The sequence below is a fragment of the Macaca nemestrina genome, chromosome 13 (assembly GCF_043159975.1).
Source record: "Macaca nemestrina isolate mMacNem1 chromosome 13, mMacNem.hap1, whole genome shotgun sequence".
Classification (NCBI taxonomy): Eukaryota; Metazoa; Chordata; class Mammalia; order Primates; family Cercopithecidae; genus Macaca; species Macaca nemestrina.
Window position 1 is genome coordinate 61,159,502 of NC_092137.1, and position 27,000 is coordinate 61,186,501.

Genomic DNA, 27,000 nt, shown 5'->3' on the forward strand with positions numbered 1-27,000 from the left:
CTCACCTGGGAGTGAATGGAGCAGTGGGGCGAAGGGCATTGGAGGAGGTTTGTTTTTTGTGGTGTATGTGTGGTGTCTCTGGGGTTGGTTAGTGTATGGATAAGAAAGCAAATGAAACAGGATGGAGAAAAAAGGAATCATCAAGATTAATGGGTCTCTAACTGGATTCATTTCACCGTGGTTCCCCCACGTCTTCAACAGTCGCATTTGAGACTTCAGTAATGCACCACAGAGAATTTTCAGTTAAACAGTATACCACACAGAACTGGTTTGTTAAATACCACTCCTCCCTTGCTCTCTTCCTCCAAAATACTCCCTAGAGTAGTGTAGGTAGCGTAGACCTATCGGGAGGAATCTCACTTTTCTAGGGTAGAATTCTGGCTAGTCCAAATAGGGTCCTCTTAAAGGTTTTCAGGAACTAGACACTGTAACTTTATTAGTATCAGCAACGTGTGTTTGGAGGAAATTCAGCTTCAGGAGTTGCACAGTTCAATGCAGGAGGAGTTCCACCAATTGCCCCAATTCCTTCCATTGCAGCAGCTTGGCCAAAGCATTCCATCGTTGGTGAGGTCAATTAGCATCATAGGTTCAGGTTCTGGAAGAGCTGGGGTAACAGCTGGCACAAAAGCAGGGGGCATGGTGCCTCTGTTATGCCCGTAGCACCTCCCGCAGCCATCTGGCACAGCTGTCTCTCCTGCTCTCTCATATCAGAGAAGGTTCCGGTGAATCTTTCCTACCATTACCAGTGCATCACTTCCTTCTAGTGCCTGCACTCCTCTCGCATGGGCTCCAGTTGCCGTCGTTTTTGCATCTCTTGGTTGTTCAGCTCTTCCATCCTCCACAGCTCTTCTTGGCACCTCATCAAATCCTGCCTCATTAGCATGACCTGGCATTGATGAAGGCAAGCAACCCCCATCTCCATCTCCAGCTTCTCATGAGCCTCCTTGATAATTGTGATCCACTTCGTCCTGCTGCTGCTTCTCCATCTCAATGAGCACCCTCCAGTGCATGCCATACTCATATTCAAAAGCCATGCTGTGCATACTGGGGTGGCTGTTCTCACTCCTTGTGAAATTGCTGATTTTTTACAACCAGCTTCTCTGGAAGTCCTTCTTTGTCACCTAATTAGCCTATGGGCTACCCAGTAACAGGATGAGGAAATGTGGTTAGCAGGAAGCAGCCTGCACTTTCTGAGCAACTGGCTGCCCTGAGAACTCAACAGTGCCTTTCCCTGAGGGCCTTCCTTGATTATCCACAGTGACTACAGCCCCCTCCACCTGGCCAAATAAAGAAAAGGCTTCTTCCAAAAGTTTGTTAGAAGGTTTCGGACTGTAAGGGATGCACTGTGGCAGGCAGAGTGCACACAGCTGCATATTGTCCAGACCCACTTTGGCAATCTCTACTAGGGTTTGTGCTTCCAAGTGCATAAAGTCAAAGCCTTTATCCTTATGAAGACCTCACCTGCCTTCCCATGTTTCTTTTTTGTTGTTATTGTTTTTAATTTTTTAATTTTTCCTTTTTGTTTATTTAAATCCTCTTTCTGTGAAATTGCCTTCCCGTATTTCTCACATTTCCTCATTTCCTCCTCAGTGATGTGAACACTTCCCACAAAGAAATAGCTTTGTTTGGTGAAGGGCTTCTTTCCTGGTTTCCTAAAATGCTTCGGGTCAATAGTCAAGCCTTCATTTTGGCTGCTGGCCTTTTTCCCATTTGCAGGTATTGGCAGCAGCGATGGCTGCTGCTGTTGCTGGGGATGCTAATAATGTTTCCCTAGAGCATGGTTTTGCTCCAAGTTAAAAGTTGTACTGCTTCCCTACCTACTGTCCTCTCCTCAGAGTAATGGTGACCCTTATTTGCTATTGGTCTGTTTAGATTTTCTGTTTATGATTCATTCCTGGTAGGTTGTATGCGTCTGGAAATCTGTCCACTTCTAGGTGATCCAATTGTTGGCATATAATATATAATTGTTCCTAATAATCTCCTTTGATCCTTCGTATTTCTGTGGTATCAAACGATTTTTATTTTCTGCCTTCCTGACTTCCTTCCCACCTGTCTCCCTCCCTTCCTGAATAATTCAGGACAAAAGCCATTTGCTTGTTCTGTACCAAGTGCAAGAAGATGTTACCACAGGGGGCAGTGGTAGTGGCCTAGTGTAGGGCTGCAGTGTGGAGCCTGAGGAGAACGTCTGAGGGCAGCAGGGAGGGGACTGTGAATAATGAAGCAGCAATAGATTGGTTATTTTTGAGGAGGACTGAGTCAAATTTCTTTTTTCTTTCTTTTTTCTTTTTTTTTAAGTGAGTGTCTGTGTGTGTGTGCCAAAAATTTATTTGTTCATTTCTTGCATTTGAAGTACTCTTCAATGACGTCCTTGGCCTGAGACTCCTTGCCATAGTTCTTAACTACTACACAACTTCAACCAACCACTTTACGGGGTTTCCCCTCTGTCAGTTTTACAGAGGCCTGCCCATTCTCCTAGTTTCTTGTCATCAACCTTAATTAGGTTGATTTGGTGTTCAGCACAAAGGGCCTCCACCAACTGGACATACATAGGCTCATCACAGTTGGATGCAAGCACACACAGCACCCAAAGATGGGCTTGGCACTTGTCTAAGCCTTTGGCAGCTTTGCAAATTTCACGTGCTAGGCCATCATGGATGACGGCGGTCTTCAGCACCTCCTGTAAAACAGTATTAATGTCCACTGCACCTCCAGCAGCACTGCCTTCCTCCGCCATGGCAGTGGGTTACAAGTGAAGCCAAATCTTGAATGCACCCGAGACTCCACCTCTATACAACTCGGTGGCGGCAGAGAAAAAGCAGGAGCCAGATTTCTTATAGTCAGAGAAGAGAATTACAAATTTGGAAAGGGTGAAAACTAGAATAAGGTTGGAATTGGAAGTACTGGTATAAACTCTTACAGCTTTCAGTATGTGTAGATACAGAGACGTATAGGTGTATGTGTGTGTGTGTGTGTGTGTGTGTGTGTGTGCATGCATATGCATTCATGTTTGTTCCCTAGCTCTGTTCCATGAGAGGGCTTGGAAACAGCAATGGCACAAAACAATGAGCATGCCTACTGCCCAGATCTTGGTTTCTAAATACCATTTTCTGCTAAAAGAGATCAGATCTTAGAGAAAAAGCCCTTTGCAGGGTTAGTGCAGAGGAAATAAACTGGACAAATCAAAACTGTGTGACACCTGATAAGATGCAAGAAGAAGACAATCTCTCTTTTGTGGTTTTCTTGCCAAAAAGGTACAATCTGAATCTAATAAAAAGGAAACATCAGGCAAACCCAAATTGAGGAATGGTCTACAAAATAACTGACCTGAAATCTTAAAAAATATTAAAGTAATTAAAGTCAAGAAAGACAAACTTGTAAGAGTGGTGGAGACTAAAGAGATGTAACAAAATGCAATGTGAGCACTTGACTATGAAGGACATTGATGGGACAACTGGCAACTTGAACAGGGTCTGTAGGTTAGATGGTAATATATCAGCGTTAATTCCCGATGTTGATCACTGTGTTGTGGTTAAGTAAAAGAATGTCCTGGTTTGTAGAAATGACACACTGAAGCCTTTAAGATCATGGGGCATCACTGACTCCATGGCTCAGGGAAAAAGGTTCTTTGTACTTTTTTTGCAACTTTTCCTGTAAGTTTGGAATTATTTCAAAATTTAGAAATTCAAAATAGAATTATAAAAGTAATATTTTTCATAATAAACAAGGGTAGCCTTTGTTAAAAAATCAGAAAAGCTGATATCAAAGTTCATTCTCTTAAGTGGACTTAAAGAATAATTAGCTCCAAAAGAAAAGATCTGCCAAGTAAGATGTTTTTCTCTTAGAAAATGGAAATTTAACTTCTAAATTTACTTCACATAACTCACAAATGTAACCGGTTATCTTACTTGGAAATTTTTCATTTTGCCAATTTTATTTTCTCTTGACTTTTCCAGGTATCCAGAGTTGATGTTTTTCCTAAAATAAACCACAGACTATATTTGGGACAAAGAGATACTAAGAAGTACAAAGGGCTCTTTCTCTAAGTGTTATGAAAAAGACTTCGAATTTAAATAAAGCTTACAAAGAAATCATAAAACTAATTTTAAAATGCTTTTATGTAGGCAAAAGGGAAATTGTAGCACTCTCACTACTTAATATTCCCAGTTCTGCCTGAAACAAAGACAAACATTAATTTTTTACAATCTTTGTCTCAAAATTCTATGAACATTTGGAAGAAGTATTTAAAGCTAATGCTTACTCTTTGCTTGAAATTTTGTATAATCTCAGGAATAGAAATTTAAGAAATAGAAGTCTTCTCATTTCAGTTTGCTAAGCACGTTCTTCATTCTTACACATTACAGGTCCACTGAATTCAAAGCTAAGCCAAATATACCATGCGAAAGACTGCCTCCTAAACTATTTAAGTCTCTTTTGTAGCAGAATTTTCCCAGAAACTGAGAAACATCCACACAGAAAATCTTACCTTTTTATCAAAAGTTTATTTGTTATCCTTTTCTCATTTTCTGGGCATTTCAATGCATTGGCATTGACAACAGTGAAAAAAGCATTTGCTGTTATTCACATATCAAACACATGGTTTCAACGTGGTATGAAACCATGTTGGTTCCAACGTGGCTGACTCCTTTGTGTCCATTAAAACCATTTTCCTCATATCTAAAGTGAATCTTGGTATCTGTGATTTATGTTTAATACAGAGATGGGAAACGGTGAGTAATCTAATACTAGTCAAGTTACATGTATTCTTAAAAAAAGCTCAAATAGTTGAATTAGGGTGATGGAAATTATACTCAAATCTGAAATTGTAATAAGGCTCCTTTCTGAAATTTAATGACCCATTCATTTTTTTTAGGTTTAGCTTAATGTTTTTCCTCTTTGTAATACCAACTGAGCTTTAACTTAATAACAAATGGTAACTATATAAGATTGCATTAAATAGTCTTGGGCTATTTTTTGGTGAGCTCTTTGATTTGGTAACTACATTCCAAAAGTTAATTCTCAGTTACGTGAGTTTAAATGGCATCCATAGCTGCCCCTTCACACAAACAGGTGTTCAATAATAGGGCTTATTAGAAAGACCCTGGAGACCAAGAAACTTCAGTTCTAGTCCTCAATATAGAAGTAGCTAACAATTTTGGATAAGTCATTTAACTTCTAGTCTTTGGTTTCCATATTTATAAAATGGAGACAATATCCTATCTACTTTAATAAGGTATCATTAAAATGTTTATAATTGGATAATATATTGAAGTATTCTGAAATAATATCAGTTCTTCTTTGTTTAGCATTCTCAATTTTTCAAATTCTTAACCCTGGGATTGAAGTTATTAAAGGCACTTGTTTCTCCTTATTTAAAAGATTTATTAAAGGCTCCTACCATGGCATGCCTTGGTTCCTATGGTTTTACTTTCCCTCCACAGGAAAAATGTATTGACAATTTTAGATTGTCAAAATTCTTCCTTAATGAAAGTATTAATGAGAATTATTTCATTATTCATAGTTTGGTTAAGATTTATGACAAATCACAGCCAAAAGTACTTCATTGGTAATAGCTCGTTTGAGGCTTCCTGGGAAAAATAATAATGTCAGATTTGCATTTGCAATCTTAGAATATTATAGGATATTATGCTGCATAAATCTAGATGTAACTTTTATTCAGATAATTTTTAAAAATTAGAACATGATTTTAAAGGTAGTATATCTCTTGTGGAGGGAAATCTTGCTGAAATTAAAGCTTCTTAAGAGAGAATGTGTTCTGTTTGTGTACCTCTCTAAATGAAAGAATTAAGGAGAATTATTTCATTATTCATAGTTTGGTTTGTGGGGGTGAGAGAGGGAATGAGAAAAATCGTAAGACATCCTTGGAACAATTTAACACAAAATATACACATATATAGATCCTGAGATGTTACAACAAATTAACAATTATATAGATCAACATGATCCAAATGGTTTCCAAGACACCGTTATGGTGGGTAAACAGCCATTTTACGGCGTGTGCTCCGTGGATGTCCACACCATGCCAGGAAAACCCTACGCTTTGTCTCCAACTTTGAAAGCTAGTCATCCAGAGCAGGTGGCCAGTCAACATCTACAGACTAGAAGGGAGACAAGAAGTCATTAAAACAGATATTGCTGTTGTGGTAAGCATTTGCTGGTAATGCTGTATAAATGTAATAGTTTTAATATAATGCAACAGAAGAAACTGCATTTGAAGAAAAGAGCTATTGAATACCATAAATTAACACCGTCAAGTCTGTTCTAGGGATTCTTGGACCTGAGATCTTCTGAATTAATTGAGTAGCAGTATTTGGCTACTCAGTTGGTTATTAATTGTGCTTTTTGACTGACAAGAGAATACATTTAAAAATTTTAAATGGTATTTATGGGGCCAGACGTGGTGGCTCACACCTTTAATCCCAGCACTTTGGGAGGCCGAGGTGGGCAGATCACTCATGGTCAAGAGTTCAAGACCAGCCTGGCCAACATGGCAAAACCCCGTCTCCACTAAAAATACAAAATTTAGCCGAGCATGGTGGCACACGCCTGTAGTCCCAGCTACTCGGGAGGCTGAGGCAGGAGAATAGCTTGAGCCCAGGAGGCAGAGGTTGCAGTGAGCCAAAATCATGCCACGGCACTCCAGCCTGGGCGACAGAATGAGACTCCATCTCAAAAAAAAAAAAAAAAAAAAAAAATGGTATTTATGGGTCAAAGTAGCAAACAAATTCAAGTGACTACACCAATTTTCCCTCAGAAGTCTCAGAAACTTTCATTCTTCTGATCATTTTCATTCTCTCATCTTGCATTGAACAAATATTCAAGTAGTCTATACGCCTATAAGTCTTGTTTGCAACATAGCAACAAAATGTGAAATAAATGATTATGAAAGATGACCTGGAACTAGAAAAGGATTAAGGATCTTTGTGCTTCACTTCTGTAGAATTTCTGTTTCTTTAAAATCCAGTTCATCTATCTCTACTTACCTTTATTTTGTTCTTCTAGGACAAAACCTTGACCTTTGAGTCAGAATGAAATTACAGTAAACAGACTATTTGTCTCCACATAAACACATACCAGGTCTATCAAAGGCTAGAGGATCTACTTTAAGAGAAAGTTAAAACAAAACAAAAAAAACCCCCACTGTATCTGTGGTTTTTATTGACATTTAAAGTTTAAAACGTGAAATTATTTACTGAAAATTTCTTCATTAATCCATGAGTCACTTCATGTACTGGCTTCAAAAAAATTTATTAGAAAAGCCTACAAGCTACGTGTGTGTGTGTCTTTTACAAATCTCAAGAAGATATTTTGGTTCTGTTTCAGAATATAGCCATATACCAAACACCCAAATGTAAATTAATGAGTGTTTTCTCAAGCTGAAAATAAAACATGACTGATCACAATCTCTGTGTGTGTGGAGGGAGGCATGTTGTAGTGCTTACAAAGCTCCACAGTGATTCCAGTGGGCAGTCAGTGTTGAGAAACACTGGCCTGTGAGTCTTTGACACTCCTAACTGTTCTGAGAATTAAGGAAAAAAAAGATTAATGCAAGCCTGGGCAACATGGTGAGACCGCATCTCAACAACAACAAAAGCCAGGCATAGTGGCTCATGCCTGTGGTCCCAGCTACTCGGGAGACTGAGGCAGGAGGACTGCTTGAGCCTGGGAGGTCAGGGTTGCAGTGAGCCATGATCGCACCACTGCACTCCAGCCTGGGTGACAGAGCAAGACCCTGTCTCAAAAAAAAAAAAAAAAAAAAAGAATGGAGTAGAGATTTTTCTTTAACAGAAGTTGTCTTCCTCCAAATGACAGTTTCACTGAAGAGGCTCCCTGCAACCTTGAGGGCACGATCACTGGCTATACTGCAGGAGCTAATCTAATCCCAGAGCACTTGAGAGAACTGCTGGTAAGGAAATACTACTCCAGTGATCATTTGATTACCATAGATGTTTTCACATTGGGCAACTATGCCCACTTCTTTCTGTAACTTTGCTATTATTCCCAAGTACAAATCCCCAAGTCCTAAGATTCTGGGGAGAGTAGTGGGGGAGGTACTCTATTCCTAGTCAGATTTTCATGAAGAAACACCACTCATGACTCAACACTTACTGATACTCAAATGAAATATTTATGGAGACTTGCCCGACAGAACCATTCTTACAATTATTTTAGAATTTAACCTTGTTTCAATTCAGACTATAAGAGCAGAGAACTTGGACCACATCACAGGGGTCCTTATAGAACTGCTTTTATGAAGAAACATTGGCTCACCTCACTTTCTACCCTTGTGAATCAATGTTTCTGAATCGGTTGCTTTAAAGTCTATAAAACGCAACAGGTATGGGAATGAATTCTCTAGAGTCCAAAGGACATATGGAGAACACTTACAACTTTATTTCCTTGCTTGGTTTAAGGGTTTAGATTTGATAAAGCTCAGTTAGTAAATTAGCTATATATTTGCAAGGAACATGAGACCTCGTATTAAAAACAAACAAACAAAAAAATCCAAAGACAGTCCCGCCCTTCAATACAATGTTACTGTGAGATTTTCACCATTCTCAAATACCTATGGAGGTGGGTAGTACTAAAACAGCTTAATGCCAAAGCGCATAACTTTGGTTGAATTCACTTTGCCAATGTGCATTCCATAATAGAATGGTTTACCTCAACATCCAGCTCAAGAATGTCTGCGGTCACATTCATCAGGGACCCAATGTTTGGCTTGGTTCTCCCGAAGTCTCCATGTACAAACTCTTTAATGTAGCTGGGGTTTGTTTAAGGAAAAAATGAAGACAGCATGCTGTACCAACTATTTGGTAAGGTTTGACAGGCAAAAATAATAAGAGCAGAAATGTTACAAAAGAGAGGTTATTTCTGAGCTCTGACTTGTGTGTCTTAAAAAAAAAGCTTTGGCCAGGTGGTTCCTAGTAGGCTGGCAGCCAACATCAGAGCCTGGGAAATGTGTTTACATCAAACTTACCAAAAATCATTACTTTCTTTTTTCTTTATAGCTCATCTCCAAGTGTCAAGGTTTGGATGTGGATTTTAAAAATTAACTATAGCTGAATGCTTTTATTAAAAAACAACTTGGCCACAATTTCTGTATTATCATGTTGTTAGTCCCATTTTTTAATAATGGCAACTGTCACCTGCCAGATGGTACGTTTCCACAGAGTCACACACAGAGTGATCTCAATGATGGCATTCCTTGTAACATGACCCAGAGGCAATAGGATGGAAGGAATAATGAGACTATTAGTTTAGTCTTAATGATGGCTCTTCAGACCTACCATCTAGTTTGCTAACACGGTTAGCAAAAGAACTAAGTTAATTCTGTCTCTCTTTTTTTAAGGGGCAACTTTGTATTTCCCTCATAGGTCTTCAAATTTTGAAATCAATAACTAATTCTAGAATTTGTTTTTCAGATTAACATTCCTTACACAGGACTGTACTGCAGCTTTGACAATATTTATCTAAAAGATTTGTTTTTGCCACCATTCAGTAAAAATGCAGCATTATGTTTTGTTCTACAAACCAGCATTTAGTAGAAAATAATTAATGGAACTTGAATAGAGAAACAAATTTGTCTCTAGATGGTGAAAAATCTATACTATAATATACTGATATTATGTCCTCACTGTCTGAACGTTTTACTCACTCTACCTTTGCCAAATGTTTTGACTAAAGCACAAGACATAAAATTATCTAGTAACTGTCTTTTTTGATAAACTCACAACTACCCAACAATTGTTATTTATTGTCTCTCATTTTCTTTAAAGAATCCCCTTCTGCGTAGCAATGATGAAGACAGAAAACCAAATAGCCCCAGAATAACCAGTTAAAACATCCAGAGACGTTCTTATTCCTAACCAGAGGGACAAGGTTTAAGTCAAATGAGCTATCTCAGTGCACTGATCGATGTAAATATATAAGGTATATATAAAGTAAATTTAGTAAGTGAAAAATTCATATACTTCTGTGTATAACCATGTGGCATCTAAAGCTTTAACACATAGTTTTTCTTGGCTAATACCTTAAGTACATGTACATGGGTAGTTCTAAGAATGTTTTAATAGGATTGAAAAGACATCAAATTCTACAAAAGACATTTCTCCTTGGCCCACCAAAACTAAAAGCCAGGATTAGGTAAGAAGATTTTTTAAAAATATATACATGATTTGAAATTCCATCCATAATAGGCAAATATGCTCCAAACAACAAAGATACAAAGATCTATCCACTGGAGTCGAAATTGAAATTGATGCAAATTACAAAATTTAGAAGATTTTAAGAGTAGATAACCTATACTTGGCTTAGCTGAGTAAATCCAGGTCCTAGGGTAGTGCAGGGGAAGAAGTGAATGCAGGTTGGTGGGGAAGGGCAGGCAGACTAGTTACAGCAATATAGTAAGAATGGTATTTGGTAATTAAAACTTGCTTTTTTTCTATATATATATAGTGTGTGTGTGTATATGTGTTACACATATACACACACATACAATAGTACATCATTAGTTCTATACCAGTTAGAAGGCATTTTGTCACTTCATGCTATTGGATCACATAATAATATAAAACCAAGAAGCAAACAAAAACTAGGAAGACCTTCAAAAAGTAAACTAAAGCTAAGCCTGTTAGAGCTCCCTGATATATTTTAATCAGCGACTCAGTTCTGATACAAAAATCATACAAGTCAGGTTAGATTATGAACAAATTATCAGCCTTGGACTATGGATATTTTAACTCTGAATCTCAACCTTTCTGTAATACAGTCAAAACTCTTTGCAGTCTGAAAATGGTGATAATGATATGTCATCTGAGTCGTTTTAGTTTTGTTTTTTTCACAAGGTAGTAGACAAAGATATTCTCTGTTGTACTAGGCCAGTGGCCAAGTAAAAGATCATGATGTAAAGTAGTGCTATTCCCATCTACTACCTGTGTTTAATCATCCGAGGCAAATACTTGAAATGTTGAAAAGACCCAAATATGGTCATAAATACGTGACTTGCAAATAATGTCAAGACAGCAAATGAATCTATCAAAAGTATTTTCTGGATACTATGCGCTCAGCACTGTGTAAGACACGGCAATTACAGGAAACATAACTTTAAAGCTGACATTGAACTCACTGCTACCTCAGTGTTTAGAATCATTTTGAAAAACAAATTTCGTGGGAAAAAAACACATCGAACAAACAAACAAAAATATTCTTCTGCAGTACAATCCTTTCCCGAATCCCTCCCAGACCAAGCTGACCCTGTTTTCCAGGGTAGCATGAACTTTTCCAACAGGGTTCTGGCTCATTGCGGCAGTGCAGCAGGTGGAAGGATACGTGCCGGCCTGAGTTTTCAAGCGGAGGCGGAAGTGGTGCTCATCCACGTACTGAGTCTCCATGGAGTGAATGACGCGAGCTCGCACAGCCAGGGGCCTTCGGTGAAGGACGCGCAAAGGTGTTTTCTGGTCGATCTTTAAGTCCTAGGGGAGAATGTGACACACAGTCCCGGAGTCACAGCTTTGCCACCCAGTGAAGCCTATCTTAGCCCTTCCTTCACCATCCATAGCTCACCACAGATGTTTCCTTTAGAGAACTCCATCTGTATCACGGGGTGGACACTAATTAATGGTAAAATGAATTGAGTCCCGTTAGGTTCAAACTCTGTGGGACTTCTCAGAACCCAGTCTATCATTACTCATTTTCTGGGCCCCAGTAACCTCGCCATTTAAAGAGGGCTTTGAAGTAAATAGGTCTCTTTTACTCTCATATTTAATAAATTGGTGAAGGCCCTGGAGTTCTGGCCTGCCCTTAAGGTCTATCGGGTTGCCCTAAAGACAAGGCCTTTACCTTTGTTTACTTTTTTTTTTTTTCTTTTCTTTTTTCTCGCTCTGTCGCCCAGGCTGGAGCTCAGTGGCGCAGTCTCGGCTCACTGCAACCTCTGCCGCCCGTGTTCAAGTGATTCTCCTGCCTCAGCCTTCCGAGTAGCTGGGACTACAGGCGCCTGCCATCGCGCCAGGCTAATTCGTGTAGAGACGGGGTTTCACCGTGTTAGCCAGGCTGGTCTCACTTCTCCTGACCTTGTGATTCGCCGGCCTCGGCCTCCCAAAGTGCTGAGATTATAGGCGTGAGCCACCGCACCCGGCCCCTTTACCTTTGTTTTCTAACCCAACAGAGTGACCTAAGAGTGGGGATTTCAGGCTGCGTGAGAAATGGCTGGTTGCAGAAGGTGGGACATCAGCATCGCTTGGGTGTATGGCAGTTTGCGTTTGTTTGAAACAAGGTCTCGCTCTGTTGCCCAGGCTTGAGTGCAGGGGCGCCATCTCTGCTCACTTGCAACCTCCAATTCCTGGGTTCAAGCGATTCTCCTGCCTCAGCCTCCAGAGTAGCCGGAATCACAGGCACACGCCACCACGCTCAGCTAATTTTTGTATTTTTTTGGTAGAGACGTGGTTTCACCATATTGGCCAGGCTAATCTCCAACTCCTGACCTCAGGTGATCTGCCCTCCTCAGCCTCCCAAAGTGCTGGGATTATAGGTGCGCGCCACCATGCCCCGCTGAGTTTGCATGTTTTAGGGAGACCCACATACCTACTGTCAGGGGTGGGTTGTTTGGATTTGTTTTTTTTCGTTTTTTTTTTTTTTTTTTGGTGAAGGAAAAGGGTTATACAAAAGGATACATCTGGAAAATATATTAATATTAATACATCTTGTTTAGGGTGATATTTCAATATAATAATTACAAATCAATGTGCATAATAAACCAGGACCTTTCAATGTTTGTTAGCCCAGCTTGCAACTAATAATACTGCATGTCTTTTTACATTTCAGATTTTTTAGGGACACAGGCTTGTTTTTCTCACAATTCGTTCAAGTTAGAGATTTTCTGTCACAAGATAAAAATTAAGAAATAGAGGTTAACACTGTAAAAGGTCAACTAATTCCAAGTTTTAAAAATTGGGCGTAATCAGAAATTCAGATTCATAAGAACTGAATCCTCTGCATTTTCTTGTCGGAACAACTCTTCCTAATTTCCATGGTTCTTGAGTGCCGGAAGGCCTGCTAACGAAAGAAAAGTTTCTGTTTGGTCTCTCCTCTATCAAGTTCTCCACCAACAAAAAAAGAGCAAGTTCTAACAAAGACCACATTTGAAAGGGTGTGGCTGCTTTTACCAGAGTGGTGAGTCAATGGCTCCTCCTAACTCTGTGGTTTTTATGAGTCTTTGATTTTATTACAGAAATACTTTGTCCTGATGAGATAAGCTGTCTCCATAAGACCTGATTTTTCTCTGGTCAAAGAGACAAAAAAACAAAAAACAAAACAAAACAAAAAAACATAAATAAAGGACAAGGCTGAACTGTGAAGGAATCTATAAAGACATGGCTTCCACTTTAGAGAAACAGCAGCCTTTAAATTAATGACCATCTATGGAGTCCTCTCCCCTGCTTCCTTTACCTTTAGAGTTATTCCTAGTACTTTGACCATGAGACAGTCGGTCAATGGAAATACCACGAGTCACATGTCTTTTTTGGTTTGTTTGATTTTAGTTGATAAAAGGAAACTACTTCATTTATTCTAATATTGCACTCTGCTGCTCCTGTACTGCTGAGTTTTCAGAAACACACAAACACACACATATGCTTGTTTTTTTTTTTTTTTTTAGAAATAGGTTGCTCCTGAAGAGGGGATAAGTAGTAAATGTGAAATGACTTTTTCTCAGTATGGGGAAGTAAGTCGGTTTTTATAATTTTTATGCTAACTGGAATATTTGAAAACTAAAAACATTATTTGAAATCAACTAGTTGCATCAGTCTACTTAGGCTATGGACCATTAAAAGAGACCCTTTCACCACTTAGTCTGTACCTATGAAAATCATCTTTCAGCCCAGGCTGGAGTGCAGTGGCACAATGATGGCTCACTGTGGCCTCGATCTCGTGGGCTCAAGCAATCCTCCTGCCTTGGCTTCCCAAAGTGTTGGGATTACAGGCATGAGCCACTGCACCTGACCTCAGTGTTATTTCTGAATTATCTCTATGGCTACCCCAAACTATGAACCTATTTTTTAAATGAGTTTATTATTCCCACGGCATTCTCAATAACTTGTACAACCCATGTGAAGGCATAGAGAAATTTAGAAATTCATTTTACAATCTTAAAGATATCTGTCTATATTATAACTACCATCCTAAGAACCTTACATAGTATGGCCAAAAGCTAAAAGGCCTTAGCTATAGAATCACAGAATCTGAGAACTGGAGAGGCCATTGGAGATGATCTAGTCCATCTCCTCATTTTATAAATGACCTTCTTTAAGCAGGTGAATGATTTGTACGTTTTTACGAAAATACTCATTCTATAAACATTATTCTGCACTTTGCTTTTTTCTCATGTCATAAGTGCTCCTACGAGTCATAGATATAGACATACCTCTATCTTTTTTCCCAGCATTTTTAGGTACATATGTACATACTAATATGTAAATTAAATAGGGTCATATGCTGGTTTTGTTTTTGCTTTTGTTTTGAGATGCAGTCTTACTCTGTTCCCCAGGCTGACTCTGTCCCCCAGGCTGGAGTGCTGTGACGCAATCTTGGCTCACTGCAATCTCTGACCTCTGGGTTCAAGCTATTCTCATGCCTTATCCTTCCAAGTAGCTGGGACTACAGGCATGCACCACCACACCCGGCTAATTTTTTGTGTTTTCAGTAGAGATGGGGTTTCACCATGTTGGCCAGGCTGGTCTCAACCTCCTGACCTCAAGTAAGTTATCCACCCACCTCAGCCTCCTAAAGTGCTGGGATTACAAGCATAAGCCACCATGCCTGGCATGATTTTGTTTTTTTAATAGCTGTATATATCCCAATTTACTCTACCGTTTCCTTATTGAGGGACGTTGATTATGTTCCCAGTCTTTTTGTTGTTGATTCTGCCACTTAAAGCCCTTAAACACTGTGTACATATTCGTATGCACTGGAGTTTTATTTCTACAGGACAGTTCAGTATATTTTAAATTTTTACAGTCACTACCATGTTGTTTTTGAAAAAGGCTGAAACACTACATTTCTACTGAGAACTCTCCTCCACTCCAACCCACCGATAGGTATTATTAGTCTAAGGGGAATAAAGTGATGTCTTATTGTTACATCAACCTTTTCAAATGATTCTTGGCCACTGGAGTTATTCTTTTTGCAGCTAACTGGTTCATATTCTTTGTCTATTTTTATTTGTTGCGTGTTCATATTTTTCATAAGTATAAATTCTATTTATAGTATCTTTTGCCATACAATTTGTTTTCTACATAATCCACTATATGTGTATACATATACATATATATGCATTTGTGTGTGCTTAAATCAGCAGTCCCCAACCTTTTTGGCACCAGGGAGCAGTTTCTGGGAAGACTATTTTTCTATGAACTGGGGAAGGAGGGGATGGTTTGGGGATGATTCAAGCTTGTTACATTTATTGTGCACTTTATTTCTATTATTATTACATTGTAATATATAATGAAATAATTTTACAACTCACCATAATGTAGATTCAGTGGGAGCCCTGAGCCTGTTTTCCTGCAACTGATGGATCATCAGGCATTAGATTTTCATAAGGAGCATGCAACCTAGATCCCTCGCATGTGTCATTTCCAACAGGGTTCACGCTTTTATAAGAATCTAATGCCACCACTGATCTGACAGGAGACAAAGCTCAGGTGGTAATGTGAGTGATGGGGAGCAGCTGCAAATACAGATGAAGCTTTGCTCTCTCATCCACTGCTCATTTTCTGCTGCGTGGCTAGATTCCTAACAGGTCACCAGCCAGTACCACCGGAGGGTTGAGAACCCCTGGCTTAAATCACAGCATATCATCCTCTCTAGAGTCTATACTTTTATTTTTTTCCTTAGCACTTACCAGAAACATTTTCCTGTGTCAATAAATATTTATCTACCACATAATTTTCAATGGTTGAATAGTAGTAGTCCATTATACAGATACGTCATTAATATTAAACCAGTTCCTTCTAGTAGGTCATCTAGGTTGTTGCAAAATATTGCCTATTTAAACAATGGTAACTATATGTGTCTCTGTGCTGCCCATGTATGCTCATTCCTTGCATTTGAAAATAAACTGTTTCTGGCTGGGCACGGTGGCTCATGTCTGTAGTCCCAGCACTTTGGGAGGCTGGGGCAGGCAGATGACAAGGTCAGGAGTTCAAGACCAGACAGGCCAACATGGCGAAACCCCATCTCTACTAAAAATACAAAAATTAACCAGGTGTGGTGGCGTGTGCCTGTAATCCCAGCTACACGGAAGGCTGAGGCAGGAGAATCACCTGAACCTGGGAGGCGGAGGTTGCAGTGAGCCGAGATCGTGCCATTGCACTCCAGCCTGGTGACAAGAGCAAGACTCTGTCTCAAAAAAAAAAAAAAAAAAAAAAAAAGAAAGAAAGAAAAAAGGAAGTAAACTATTTTTATAAGAAGAGGTGGGGGCAGGTGGTAAAAAGTATGCACGTGAACAGGCAGACACATGCTCAGGTATAGGAAAACTTCACATGTGGCAAAATGCATGTGCTTTACATATATTATCATGTGTTTTACTCATGTACTTAATCTCAGCCTCAGTTCTATTAGATAAGTGCTATTTTATATTTATGTTTGACAAATGACCAAAGATGATAATAGCATTGCCGAGTTTTTCCTATGTGCCAGGTACTGTTCTAAGTGCTTTATCTAATTAAACTCATTTAATTATTTTAACTAATTTTATAGATGAAGAAATTGAAGCAGAAAGAGGTTAAGTAACTTGTCCAAAGCCACAGAGCTCAGAAATGCAGATCCAGGATTTGCACCCAGGCAATCTGTCTTCAGAGTGGGGCTCTTCCCCACTGGCCACACTGCCGCTCGAGCAGGTTAGATGACATACCCAGTCCTTCAGCTAGTCAGTGGCAGAACCAGGCGTGGAACCCAGGTCTTGCTGACCCCAAAGCCCATGCCCTGTGACTTGCTAGTAATAAATTAGAAGACAATGGGATCTTTGATAGGCAACAGAAAAATGAAATAAAAAGAACAAGCATACTTAAACTACCTTTATGTCATTTAGGAATTCAATGTCTTTCTTCTGGATTGCTTTATCTGTCCATATTAAGGCACTGTAGGTCTTTGTCTTTTCTTCTTCACCTTCTTTCATATGTCCTATTGCCTCTCTAAACAAAAACAATTTTTAAAAGCTTGTCCAAATAAATAAAATGCAAACAAACCTTGCCCCAAATTAACCTTTCTTTAAAAATAGTTCCAATGAGATATAATTTACATATAATTTCTCAGTTTTAACTGTACAATTCAATGATTTTTAGTATGTTTTCAGAGTTGTCCAGCTATTACCACAATCTAGTTTTAGAAACTTTCATCACCCTGAAAAAGAAACTTTGTACCCATTAGTGTCACTTCCCATTATTATTCTCCCCAAGCCCTAGACAACCATTAACTGACTTTCTATCTCTATAGATTTACCTATTCTGAATATTTCATATAATGAAATCATACAGTATGTGGTGCTTGGTGACTGGCTACTTTCATTTCATAATGTTTTCAAGGTTCATCCAGGTTGCAGCATGTATCAGTACTTCATTCCTTTTTATTACCAAGTAATATTCCATTGTATGGATATATCACATTTTGTTTATTCATAGACACTTGGGTAGTTTCTACTTCTTTGCTATTGTGAATAATGTTACTAGGAATATCATGTACAAGTCTTTGTGTGGATGTTTGTTTTCATTTCTCTTGCATATATAATATCTAGAAGTGGTTAAGATTTGTATTTCCCCAATGACTAATTATGTTGAGCATTTTTTCATACATTAATCGGCTATTCCTATATCCTCCTTGCAGAAATGTCTACTTAATCATTTCCCCATTTTTAGTTGGGTTGTTAAGAGTTCTTTATATATTCTGGATGCAATTCCCTTATCAAGATATATGACCTGCAACTAAAATATCCCTTCAAAATCGTCTCCAGTGAGCCTACTCTTACCTTGTGACAAGCTGCAAGTCACGTACTTGGATTTTGTTAGATGAGTTATTAATTTTCTGTAGTAGCAGAAAAAGAAAAACAATTAGCAAGTCTAGCTCAGTTACAGAATTGCAGAAACATGACGATTTCCATGTCATGAAGTGGTTTACCTGCTGAAGTTCCTTAATTTCTTGTGAAGTGAAATGTACTCTATGAGGATTCACCAGCTCAATTGCAAAGGGCCTTCCTGGCAGCACACACCCCGTCATGAAACAGAAACGTGTTGATGGAGTTAACATTTGGGCTAATGCAAGAGGGTTAGGAGGTGTGAAAAATGGGTTGAGCTCTAGAGGACTGAAAGTTTAGTGACATGACTACATCTGAGGGAGGGAAGAATGTGTGAGAAGAATCAAGGGGCTTTTTGTGGGGGCAGAGGGACTGCTAAACCCCAGCACAGGCAATATGTGAAAATGACTGCTTTCCCAAAGGCCCATGAACAAGCCTGTGCTAATTACAAAACACAGTTCAAATAACTGCTAATTAACTTAGTTACACTAATGTAAAGTTGTCACATGCAGCAATGCCCTGTTGAAATCCATCCTCCTAGCCTGATCCACTAGTGAAATGGAAAAGCTTTGGTTCCATGAGAGGAAGGAACTATAAGTCTCAAACAGTTGAGGATTAAATGTCATCATCTTTCCGATAATGCAGCAGGGTAAAATGAGAGACATGAAGGTTAAGACAGCAGAATAACTTTTTAAATGAAGATGTACATTTTGAAAACTGTATTGGTACTTCTGAAATGTTATTAAATGAAAAAATTAATAATCAAACTTTTGGATAAAAAATCAGTCACCTCTTTGTTAATGCACATACAAGTCCCTTATAACCTACAGGTATGCAATCAGGATGGCCTCTGAAGAAATGATTCCTGTTAAGGTGTATTTCATATAATTCATAAAGGGGCCTCCATAATCCACAAAGCTTCCTCCCTTGGAGAAGCTCTCGACCTTGCTCACTTTGTTTTTCACTGAGTGACTACTAAGCCTGCTGTCTAGAAAGGATGAATATCAGAAAGTTAGTTCTAATTAGGTGATGCTGTTGCAGTCTTACCATTTCCTAATGTTCTCACATCTACATCTTCTCTTCCAGAGGATGAAAAATTAAAACCTTTGAAAAGCAGATAAAGAAAAAAAAATTAGAGACATCATAGCCCTAAGATATTCATTCCCAACCTTTGGTAGAAACCCAATTGAAAGTCTTGAACAATCTACAGGAGAATCCCCCAGGAGAGTCATCGTCCCACCTCTAATGTCAATCTCTACTAAAAATAGTAATGCTAATAGTAAACACCATTTATTGAGAACTTATTATATGCGAGGCATTGGACTAAAAATTTTATATATATGATTTAAATTTTATTTACTTATTTTTTTTCTTAGAAATGAGATCTTACTCTGTCACCCAGGCTGGAGTGCAGTACCATGATCATGGCCGACTGCAACCTCAAACTCCTGGGCCCAATCAATCCTCTTGTCTCAGCCTCCCAAGTAGCTAGGATCACAAGTGCACACCAGCACACCCGGCTAATTTTTTAATTTTTGTAGAGATAAGGTCTTGCTTTATTGCCCAGGCTGGTCTTTAACTCCTGAATTCAAGCTATTCTCCTGCTTTGGCCTACCAAAGCACCGGAATTACAGGTGTGAGCCACTGCACCTGAACCATGTACTATTTAATCCTTATTATAACCTTATAAAGTAAGTACAAAATAAAAGAACACCAAGCTTCAGAAAAGTTAGGTAATGATCCCAAGGTCGCACAAGTAAATGGCAGAGCTAGGTGTTTCTGATGTTAAAATCTGACCTTAACTACCATCCCATGGGAAAGCCAAGGCAGAGTCCTGTTTGGAAGAAGAGCCCACCACCCCTCTGGCCATAAGCCTATGGTAAAAACTCTACCATCTTTCTCTTTTTCCTTAAAACACAACCAAGCAAAAACATTCATTATTTAAGAATTAAACTCCATGAAAGAAGCCAGGCGCAGTGGCTCACGCCTGTAATCCCAGCACTTTGGGAGGCCGAGGCGGGCGGATCACAAGGTCAGGAGATCGAGACCACGGTGAAACCCCGTCTCTACTAAAAATACAAAAAATTAGCCGGGCGCGGTTGTGGGCGCCTGTAGTCCCAGCTACTCGGGAGGCTGAGGCAGGAGAATGGCGTGAACCCGGGAGGCGGAGCTTGCAGTGAGCCGAGATCGCGCCACTGCACTCCAGCCTGGGCGACAGAGCGAGACTCCGTCTCAAAAAAATAAATAAAATAAATAAATAAATAAATAAATAAACTCCATGAAAGAAAAAGGAGGGAAAAAAAGGTCTGACTCTAAAAAGCAAATTCATTATATATGTCATCAAACCAAAGCTGGAAACGTGATAAAACCAGTGTATGCTCTATCATAAGTAGATCATCACAGACTAAAAGCTGCAAATATTGGAATAGGAAAATTGTTTTTTTGTTTTGTTTTGTTTTGTTTTAAAGGCGAGGGGCTTATACAACTACGTTTTTAGACACAGAACTAGGCCAGGCAGGAAGTAGGAGTCTGTGAACCACTAAGTCCCCAAAAACTCTCCATTCTGTGTTTACACTCCAGTGTGAAGTTACTAATAAATCCATAGGAACATCAGTATCTTCTAATAAGAGTCAACAGACTCAACCTGTAGTGCTAACAACAGATGGATGGCCATGGCTCAGTGGTGAATTCAAAAAGGGCATCTGGGAAGCCGAAGATGCAGACTCCTTGGGGCTACGATTTGACTTCTACCTGCCCATCCCTGTCTCCCAGTCAGCCCTGTCAGGAAAACAGGGGGTCCACAGTGACTGAACCGGAACCTGTGACTGGCAGGGGTGAAGGGAATGAACAGGCCTCGAAGAGCTAAGTCTACTAGTAAATGAAGGAGCAGAAATCTTAAATTCGTAAGTCAGCCATAAAACTTCCCACAAATTCCAGCCCATCAGTAAGAAAGAGGTGAAGAAAGAGGTGTAGAAACTAGGCCCTTGAGAAGGCCACAAAAGCATTTGATCCAGACTAAAGGAGAAGGCATATTTACTGATCTTTTAGAAAAATGTTTCAAACCAGGCTGGGCACGGTGACTCATGCCTGTAATCCCAGCACTTTGGGAGGCTGAGGCGGGTGGATCATGAAGTCAGGAGATCGAGACCATCCTGGCTAACATGGTGAAACCCATCTCTGTTAAAAATACAAAAAAATTAGCTGGGTGTGGTGGCACGTGCCTGTAGTCCCAGCTACTCAGGAGGCTGAGGCAGGAGAATGGCGTGAACCCGGAAGGTGGAGCTTGCGGTGAGCCAAGATCGTGCCACTGCACTCCAGCCTGGGTGACAGGGCGAGACTCCATCTCAAAAAAAAAAAAAAAAGAAAAATGTTTCAAACCTGAAAATTAAGGAAACATCCTTGGACCTCAGAGTGAGAGAAACTTGCGGGGGCAAACCTGAAAACTTACTAGTGTGCAATTATAAATGGCAGCTGACAAAAAAGGAAAAGAAGCCACTCCCTTAAGTATTAGAAAATACATGCTTAAAACTTAGTTGAGTTTTTTAAACTCACATTGTGCCTTGTCTCATTCCCCTAAAAACCAAAATCAAGGGCAAGAATGATCAGGAACTATAAGGGGTTCAGCTAATCTGCAGTGGTCCTCGTACTTGGGACAGACAGACAATCGGACCGAAAGATGGGCAGAGGCCAGACAATGAAGGACCCAGAATATCCAGGTAAGTGGACTTCATCCTGTAGCTAGTCATTGACCAGGTTTTAGCAGGGAACTGACATGGAAAGTATGTATTCAATAAGTGAATTAATAAATATATTAGGAGAAGATTTCTTAGACATACAGATTTTTGAGAGCATGTCAAAATTATTACTCATTAGGGAATTAACAAGTAGATAATAAGACATGCAGTCTGAAGTGACTGAGAAACACGTTTGTATATCTCACATAGGGGAAGGGATGTTTATATAGGTAGCCACACTGCTCCATGCAATACTGGCTCAGTTTATAGAACTTTAACACTTAGGAGTACCACAGTTAGAACCATCTTCCCAGAGTTGTCAGATGTGAACCACTAATCAATAATAAGTAATATATCTGAGAAGGACAGGTTCAGCAAATTGATGTTATCAATCAGAGATTTCAAACAACAAGATTTTGTCTCCTGACAGGGAGCCAGTTAGCACTGAGGCCCAGAGGTCTGCTTTTTCTCAGGGGACTCTCAATAAATTATGTCAGGACACATTTACAGCTATCAAACATGCAATATTCTTCTTTTCAGTTTGGGAATAATTTTCCCCCCATCAAATGGAAAATGACAACAAACCACCTTCATTAAAAATTGTAAGGGGGAAAACACAACTGTTTCAGAGTCAGTCCTCCAGCAGCCCTAGAGATAACAGGGTCTTCCCTGGGGCCCAAATAGAACTGAAACTTTCTTGAATCTTCTTAAAATAAAGGAGTAAGGTGGCATAAGGGAAATGGCTGTGCTTTAGTCAAGAGTAGGCTGAGGTGGCCTTCCGGCACAGCATGACTCAGCGGGTTTAGAGTGCAGGTGCACAACCCCACTCATTATGTAACCACGCCACGTGAGGCACATTAGGTGCTCACTCACATGAGCTAGTGCTTGGCTCGGTACCACTATTGTCTGTAAAATGTATAACTACCCTGCTGATGCTGTACATACCATTCAGACTGGGGCTTGTGCCCAGAGACAGAGAATAAAGCCATGTTGAAACTCACTACGATTCCTTGAGTGTTCTTTCAGCTGCCCACCACTCATCCACCCACTGCCCTCGGTCCTCCGCTTGGGCTGGAACCCGACACTTGGTGTTGCACTTGATGTAGCAGGATACTGAGATTTAGAAGCAACAACACCCCTCTTGCCTGAGATTGGGATGATGTGGCTGAGACTGCCTTCCTAGCAGCCAAGCGGGTTATTCAGCAGGTACAAGCCCTTTGGGTTCACATGCTCCAACTGCACTGTGGATTGGGCCCACACCTGTGCTGAGGTGACCAATGTTTCCAACTGTTGGATCTGTACCGCCCTTCCAGCAGCAGCTGTGGATGGTTTGCCCTGGCACATACATCCCACATCTGTAGAGAAGTGAACATGGTTGGAGACTTCAGGTCCCACGGCTGACGCCTGGAACACAATGCACAAGTTTTGGACAAAGGATGCTGCAAGACCCATGGCATGCTTGCCCCCTGGTTGGCCCATGGCATTTATGATGGATGGAGCTGGTCAGTGGGGGAACATGTAGTACCCCCAGCCCAGGCACTGTGGTGCATAGAGCAACATTGGGGTAATACCACTGTGGGATGGCTACCCATCATGGTCTGTATAAACATAACATAATGCTGTACCTTTATCCCGGATAATCAGCAGAACATAAAAGCAGCTCTGCAAGGGGTCTCACGGGAGATTAAGACAGTTGAGGGCTTTACTCACGAAAAGCAGCTCTGCAAGGGGTCTCACGGGAGATTAAGACAGTTGAGGGCTTTACTCATGACCCCCTGCAGAGATGGTGGGCATCCCCAGGCTCTGGCCTATGCTGGGCCCTAATAGACATAAGTAGCATAGTTGAGATCCTAGTAGTGATCTGTTGCTCTCTGTATTGTTGTTGTGGACTATGGATTCAGGGTTCTGCCCCATGGGCATGTGTCCCTGCCCAGAGGACACCCTCAGCCTGGAGGGTGGAGTATAAGGGAAATGGCTGCGCTTTAGTCAGGAGTAGATTGAGGCAGCCTTCCAGCACAGCATGACTCAGCAGGTTTGGTGCGCAGGCGCGCAACCCCACACATTATGTAACCACACCACGTGAGGCACATTAGGTGATCACTCACATGAACTTGTGCTTGGCTTGGAGCCACTATTGTCTGTAAAAGGTATAACTATCCTGCTGATGCTGTACATATGGCTCATGCCTGGGCTTTTGCCCAGAGAGAGAGAAAATAAAGCCATGTCCAAAACTCCCTATGACTCCCTGAGTGTTCTTTCAGCTACCCGCCACTCATCAACCCGCTCCCTTCAGTCTTCAGCTTGGGCTGGAACCTGACAGTTGGTGTGACAGGTGGCCCCAAAAAGAATTCAGATGAAACTTTTTGTGCTAAAGCTTTATTTTCATCCCTTCATAATCTGCATAAGTCTTACATGATAATTCATTTGTAAATACCAAATTAAGTGGGCAAAAAAGCTCATGGCAATAGTCCAGGGTCTTTACTGCTAAGATCTGGGAAAATATTAGGGTGCTGGGATACTTTTTTTTTCCATTCAGTAAACAATTCTTAAAGACCCTTAAAGAAGGTCCACCTATGCGATAGGCAACAAATTATAAGAGGGATGTGGTTTGAAGTGTTTCTCTTTCCTCCTTGCAAGTCAGGGAGCTGGAAGGGTCAGCCATGTCTCATCTAGACCATGTGTTTGTCATGATCAAAGCATGTTTATCTTAAGGTCTTTCAGAGAGAAGGATGGATTTCTAGCTGGTCTGTCAAAAAAGGGTTTGCTGGCTGAGTGTGGTGGTTCACGTCTGTAATCTCAGCACTTTGGGAGGCTGAGGCAGATGGATTGCTCGAGCTCAGGAGTTTGAGACTAGCCTTGGCAACATGGCAAAACTTCATCTCCACAAAAAATACAAAAAAATTAGCCAGGCATGGTTGTACATACCTGTAGTCCCAGCTACTTGGGAGGCTGAGGCAGGAGGATTGCTTGAGCCCAGGAGGTAAAGGCTACAGTGAGCCATGATCACACTACTGCACTATAGCCTGGGCAACAAAGTAAGACTCTGTCTCACAAAAAAAAAAAAAAGTTTTCTAATTATGCTAGGAGCCTCATTCCAAAGAGTAACATCATTCATGCCCTGCAGTTTTTCCTGACGTGTAACACAATTTCCTGCAATTGAAATCACAAGACTTTATGCTGCCTTTGACCTGACAGGCCTGTTGAGACAAGGAAAACATAAACCTGATGGAACCTGACTCATCCCACGAACCTAGGCTCGTTAATACCTAAATTCAAAAACAATACAACTGTCATTCAGTCTTTGTAAAATGGCTGCTGTTGATTTACTTTATCTAGGCCTGAACTTTATTCCAGGACACTTTATAGGTTAAGAGAGAAGCCAAACACTTGCCAGTGATTACTCTTGAAGAAGCACTGGATGTGGAAGATGTGTTTTAATTTCCTCATATTCCCCCAAAGAGGCCAAGGCAGAGGTGTACCAAGGTCAGGGCTTAGGTGCATTCATTTAGTTTCAGTTGTTTTGAATTTCCCCAGGAAAGAACAGTCATTTTTTTACTTTATTTTTTATTTTCTTAGGCAGAATCTCACTCTTTCACCCAGGCTGGAGTGCAGTAGTGTGATCTCAGCTCACTGCAACCTCCGCCTCCTGGGTTCAAGCGATTCGTGCCTCAGCCTTCTAAGTAGCTGGGACTATAGGTGTGCACCAACAGGACTGGCTAATTTTCGTATTTTTAGTAGATACAGGGTCTCACCATGTTGCCCAGGCTGGTCTTGAATTCCTGACTGCAAGTGATTCGCCTGCCTCAGTCTCCCAGAGTGCTGGGATTGCAGGCACGCGCCACTACACCCGGCAGAGCAGTCATCTTGAGAGAGGACAGGCAGATATTCTTGAGTGCCTTGGCCGAAATCCAGCCCAGGCCAGTGGCACCCAGAACATGATGATCCCTGTTCACAGGAAGCCTATGGCCAAGAGGCCCAGACTTAGTAGTGATTAACAAAACATAGAAATTTTTCTTACCACCTCCAAGAACTCTATTCATGAATGTCAGTGTATTAAATATATGGCCGAGTACAGTGGCTCCTGCCTATAATCCCAGCACTTTGGGAATCCCAGGCAGGAGGGGCACTTGAGCCCAGGAGTTCAAGACCAGCCTGGGCCACGTAGTGAGAATCCCATCTCTAAAAATATATTAAAAAATAACCGAGCATGGTGGCCCATACCTGTGGTCCCAGCTACTCAGGACACTGAAATGGGAGGGTTGCTTGAGCCTGGGAGGTTGAGGCTGCGCTCCAGCCTGGGTGACAGGGTGAGACCCCCTCTCTCTCAAAAAAAAGAGAATAAAATATGAAGATTAGGTCAGGTGGGGTGGCTTATGCCTATAATCCCAGGACTTTGGGAGACCAAGGTGGGCAGATCATTTGAGCCCAGAAGGTTAAGGCTGCCGTAAACTGTGATTGTGCTACTGTAATCTAGCCTAGTTGACAAAGAAAGCCCCTATCTCAAAAAAAAAAGAAATAAAGTATGAAGATTGTAACACTTACTCTCTGCTTTGAATACTGCCAACAGATGATCTGAAATTAATTCTTCCACTGAAGATTCCAGCTTTCTTTCTCCATCAATTATCCAAGGAGTTTGTGGTAGATTCCTGGAGTATTTATTATACCTCCCTGAGAAAGAAACAATCAGGCAGCCTGGATGGAATGGAGTAATTAACATAACAGGATAAAAAGAGAAGCAACAACTATAAGGGCCAATATCCTAAGTGCTACGATATAAAACAAGGCCTATCCTTTACCTAACTAACAACTCAATTTGGAGACCTGGGACACAGACATGTAGAGAATGAAATAAAAAGGTTTAAAGTAACAATAAAATAGATGAGTAAATATATGATATGAATGGTGCATCAAATGAGTTTGAAAGGAATGCTCAATATATTTAATTTGATTGGCTGACTGAACAAATTATATAATATTATTAATGTACCAAGGATTAAAAAAAAAAAAAACCAAAACACAACCAAACTTGCTTTTATACCTGATGAATAAAGCTACAGTAAGGCAGGTAGCTTTCATTGCCCTAGGATAGGATATTATAGTCAGGGCTGAAGAGCAATTTCACTTCAGCCATTACTATAAAACAGTTGTAACTTTCGAACAAAAATTTGTCTGCCAGATTACCTT

At 40.4% G+C, this 27,000-nt stretch overlaps 1 protein-coding gene, 1 long non-coding RNA gene and 2 pseudogenes across 9 annotated transcripts in view; 1 reads left to right on the top strand and 3 right to left on the bottom strand.

The window, feature by feature from the left end:
• Positions 1-442: 442 nt before the first annotated feature.
• Positions 443-1,579, bottom strand: LOC105465097 (non-POU domain-containing octamer-binding protein pseudogene; annotated as a pseudogene).
• LOC105465095 (small ribosomal subunit protein eS12-like) lies at positions 1,302-3,992 on the bottom strand (annotated as a pseudogene).
• Positions 3,993-4,097: 105 nt separating this feature from the next.
• LOC105465099 (pseudouridine synthase 10) overlaps positions 4,098-27,000 on the bottom strand; it is an 86,005-nt gene continuing 63,102 nt past the window's right edge. For 5 of the 8 annotated variants that reach the window (XM_011713330.3, XM_011713331.3, XM_011713329.2 and 2 more), the window contains 8 exons: positions 26,359-26,484; positions 19,130-19,186; positions 18,187-18,263; positions 18,038-18,093; positions 17,090-17,207; positions 11,350-11,492; positions 8,683-8,782; positions 4,480-6,116 (listed from right to left, as the gene is read on the bottom strand). In XM_011713330.3, coding sequence (XP_011711632.2) covers positions 6,078-6,116; positions 8,683-8,782; positions 11,350-11,492; positions 17,090-17,207; positions 18,038-18,093; positions 18,187-18,263; positions 19,130-19,186; positions 26,359-26,484 — 716 coding nt within the window. In that variant the 3' untranslated portion in view covers positions 4,480-6,077. Of the gene's footprint in view, positions 6,117-8,682; positions 8,783-11,349; positions 11,493-17,089; positions 17,208-18,037; positions 18,094-18,186; positions 18,264-19,129; positions 19,187-26,358; positions 26,485-27,000 lie in introns of all 8 variants that reach the window. The other 3 variants (XM_011713328.2, XM_011713327.2, XM_011713326.3) reach the window with 1 other exon arrangement.
• On the top strand, positions 11,488-26,543 carry LOC139357863 (uncharacterized). Its single transcript, XR_011611771.1, has 3 exons — positions 11,488-11,640; positions 21,674-21,798; positions 26,384-26,543. It is a non-coding gene; the product is annotated as an uncharacterized lncRNA (long non-coding RNA).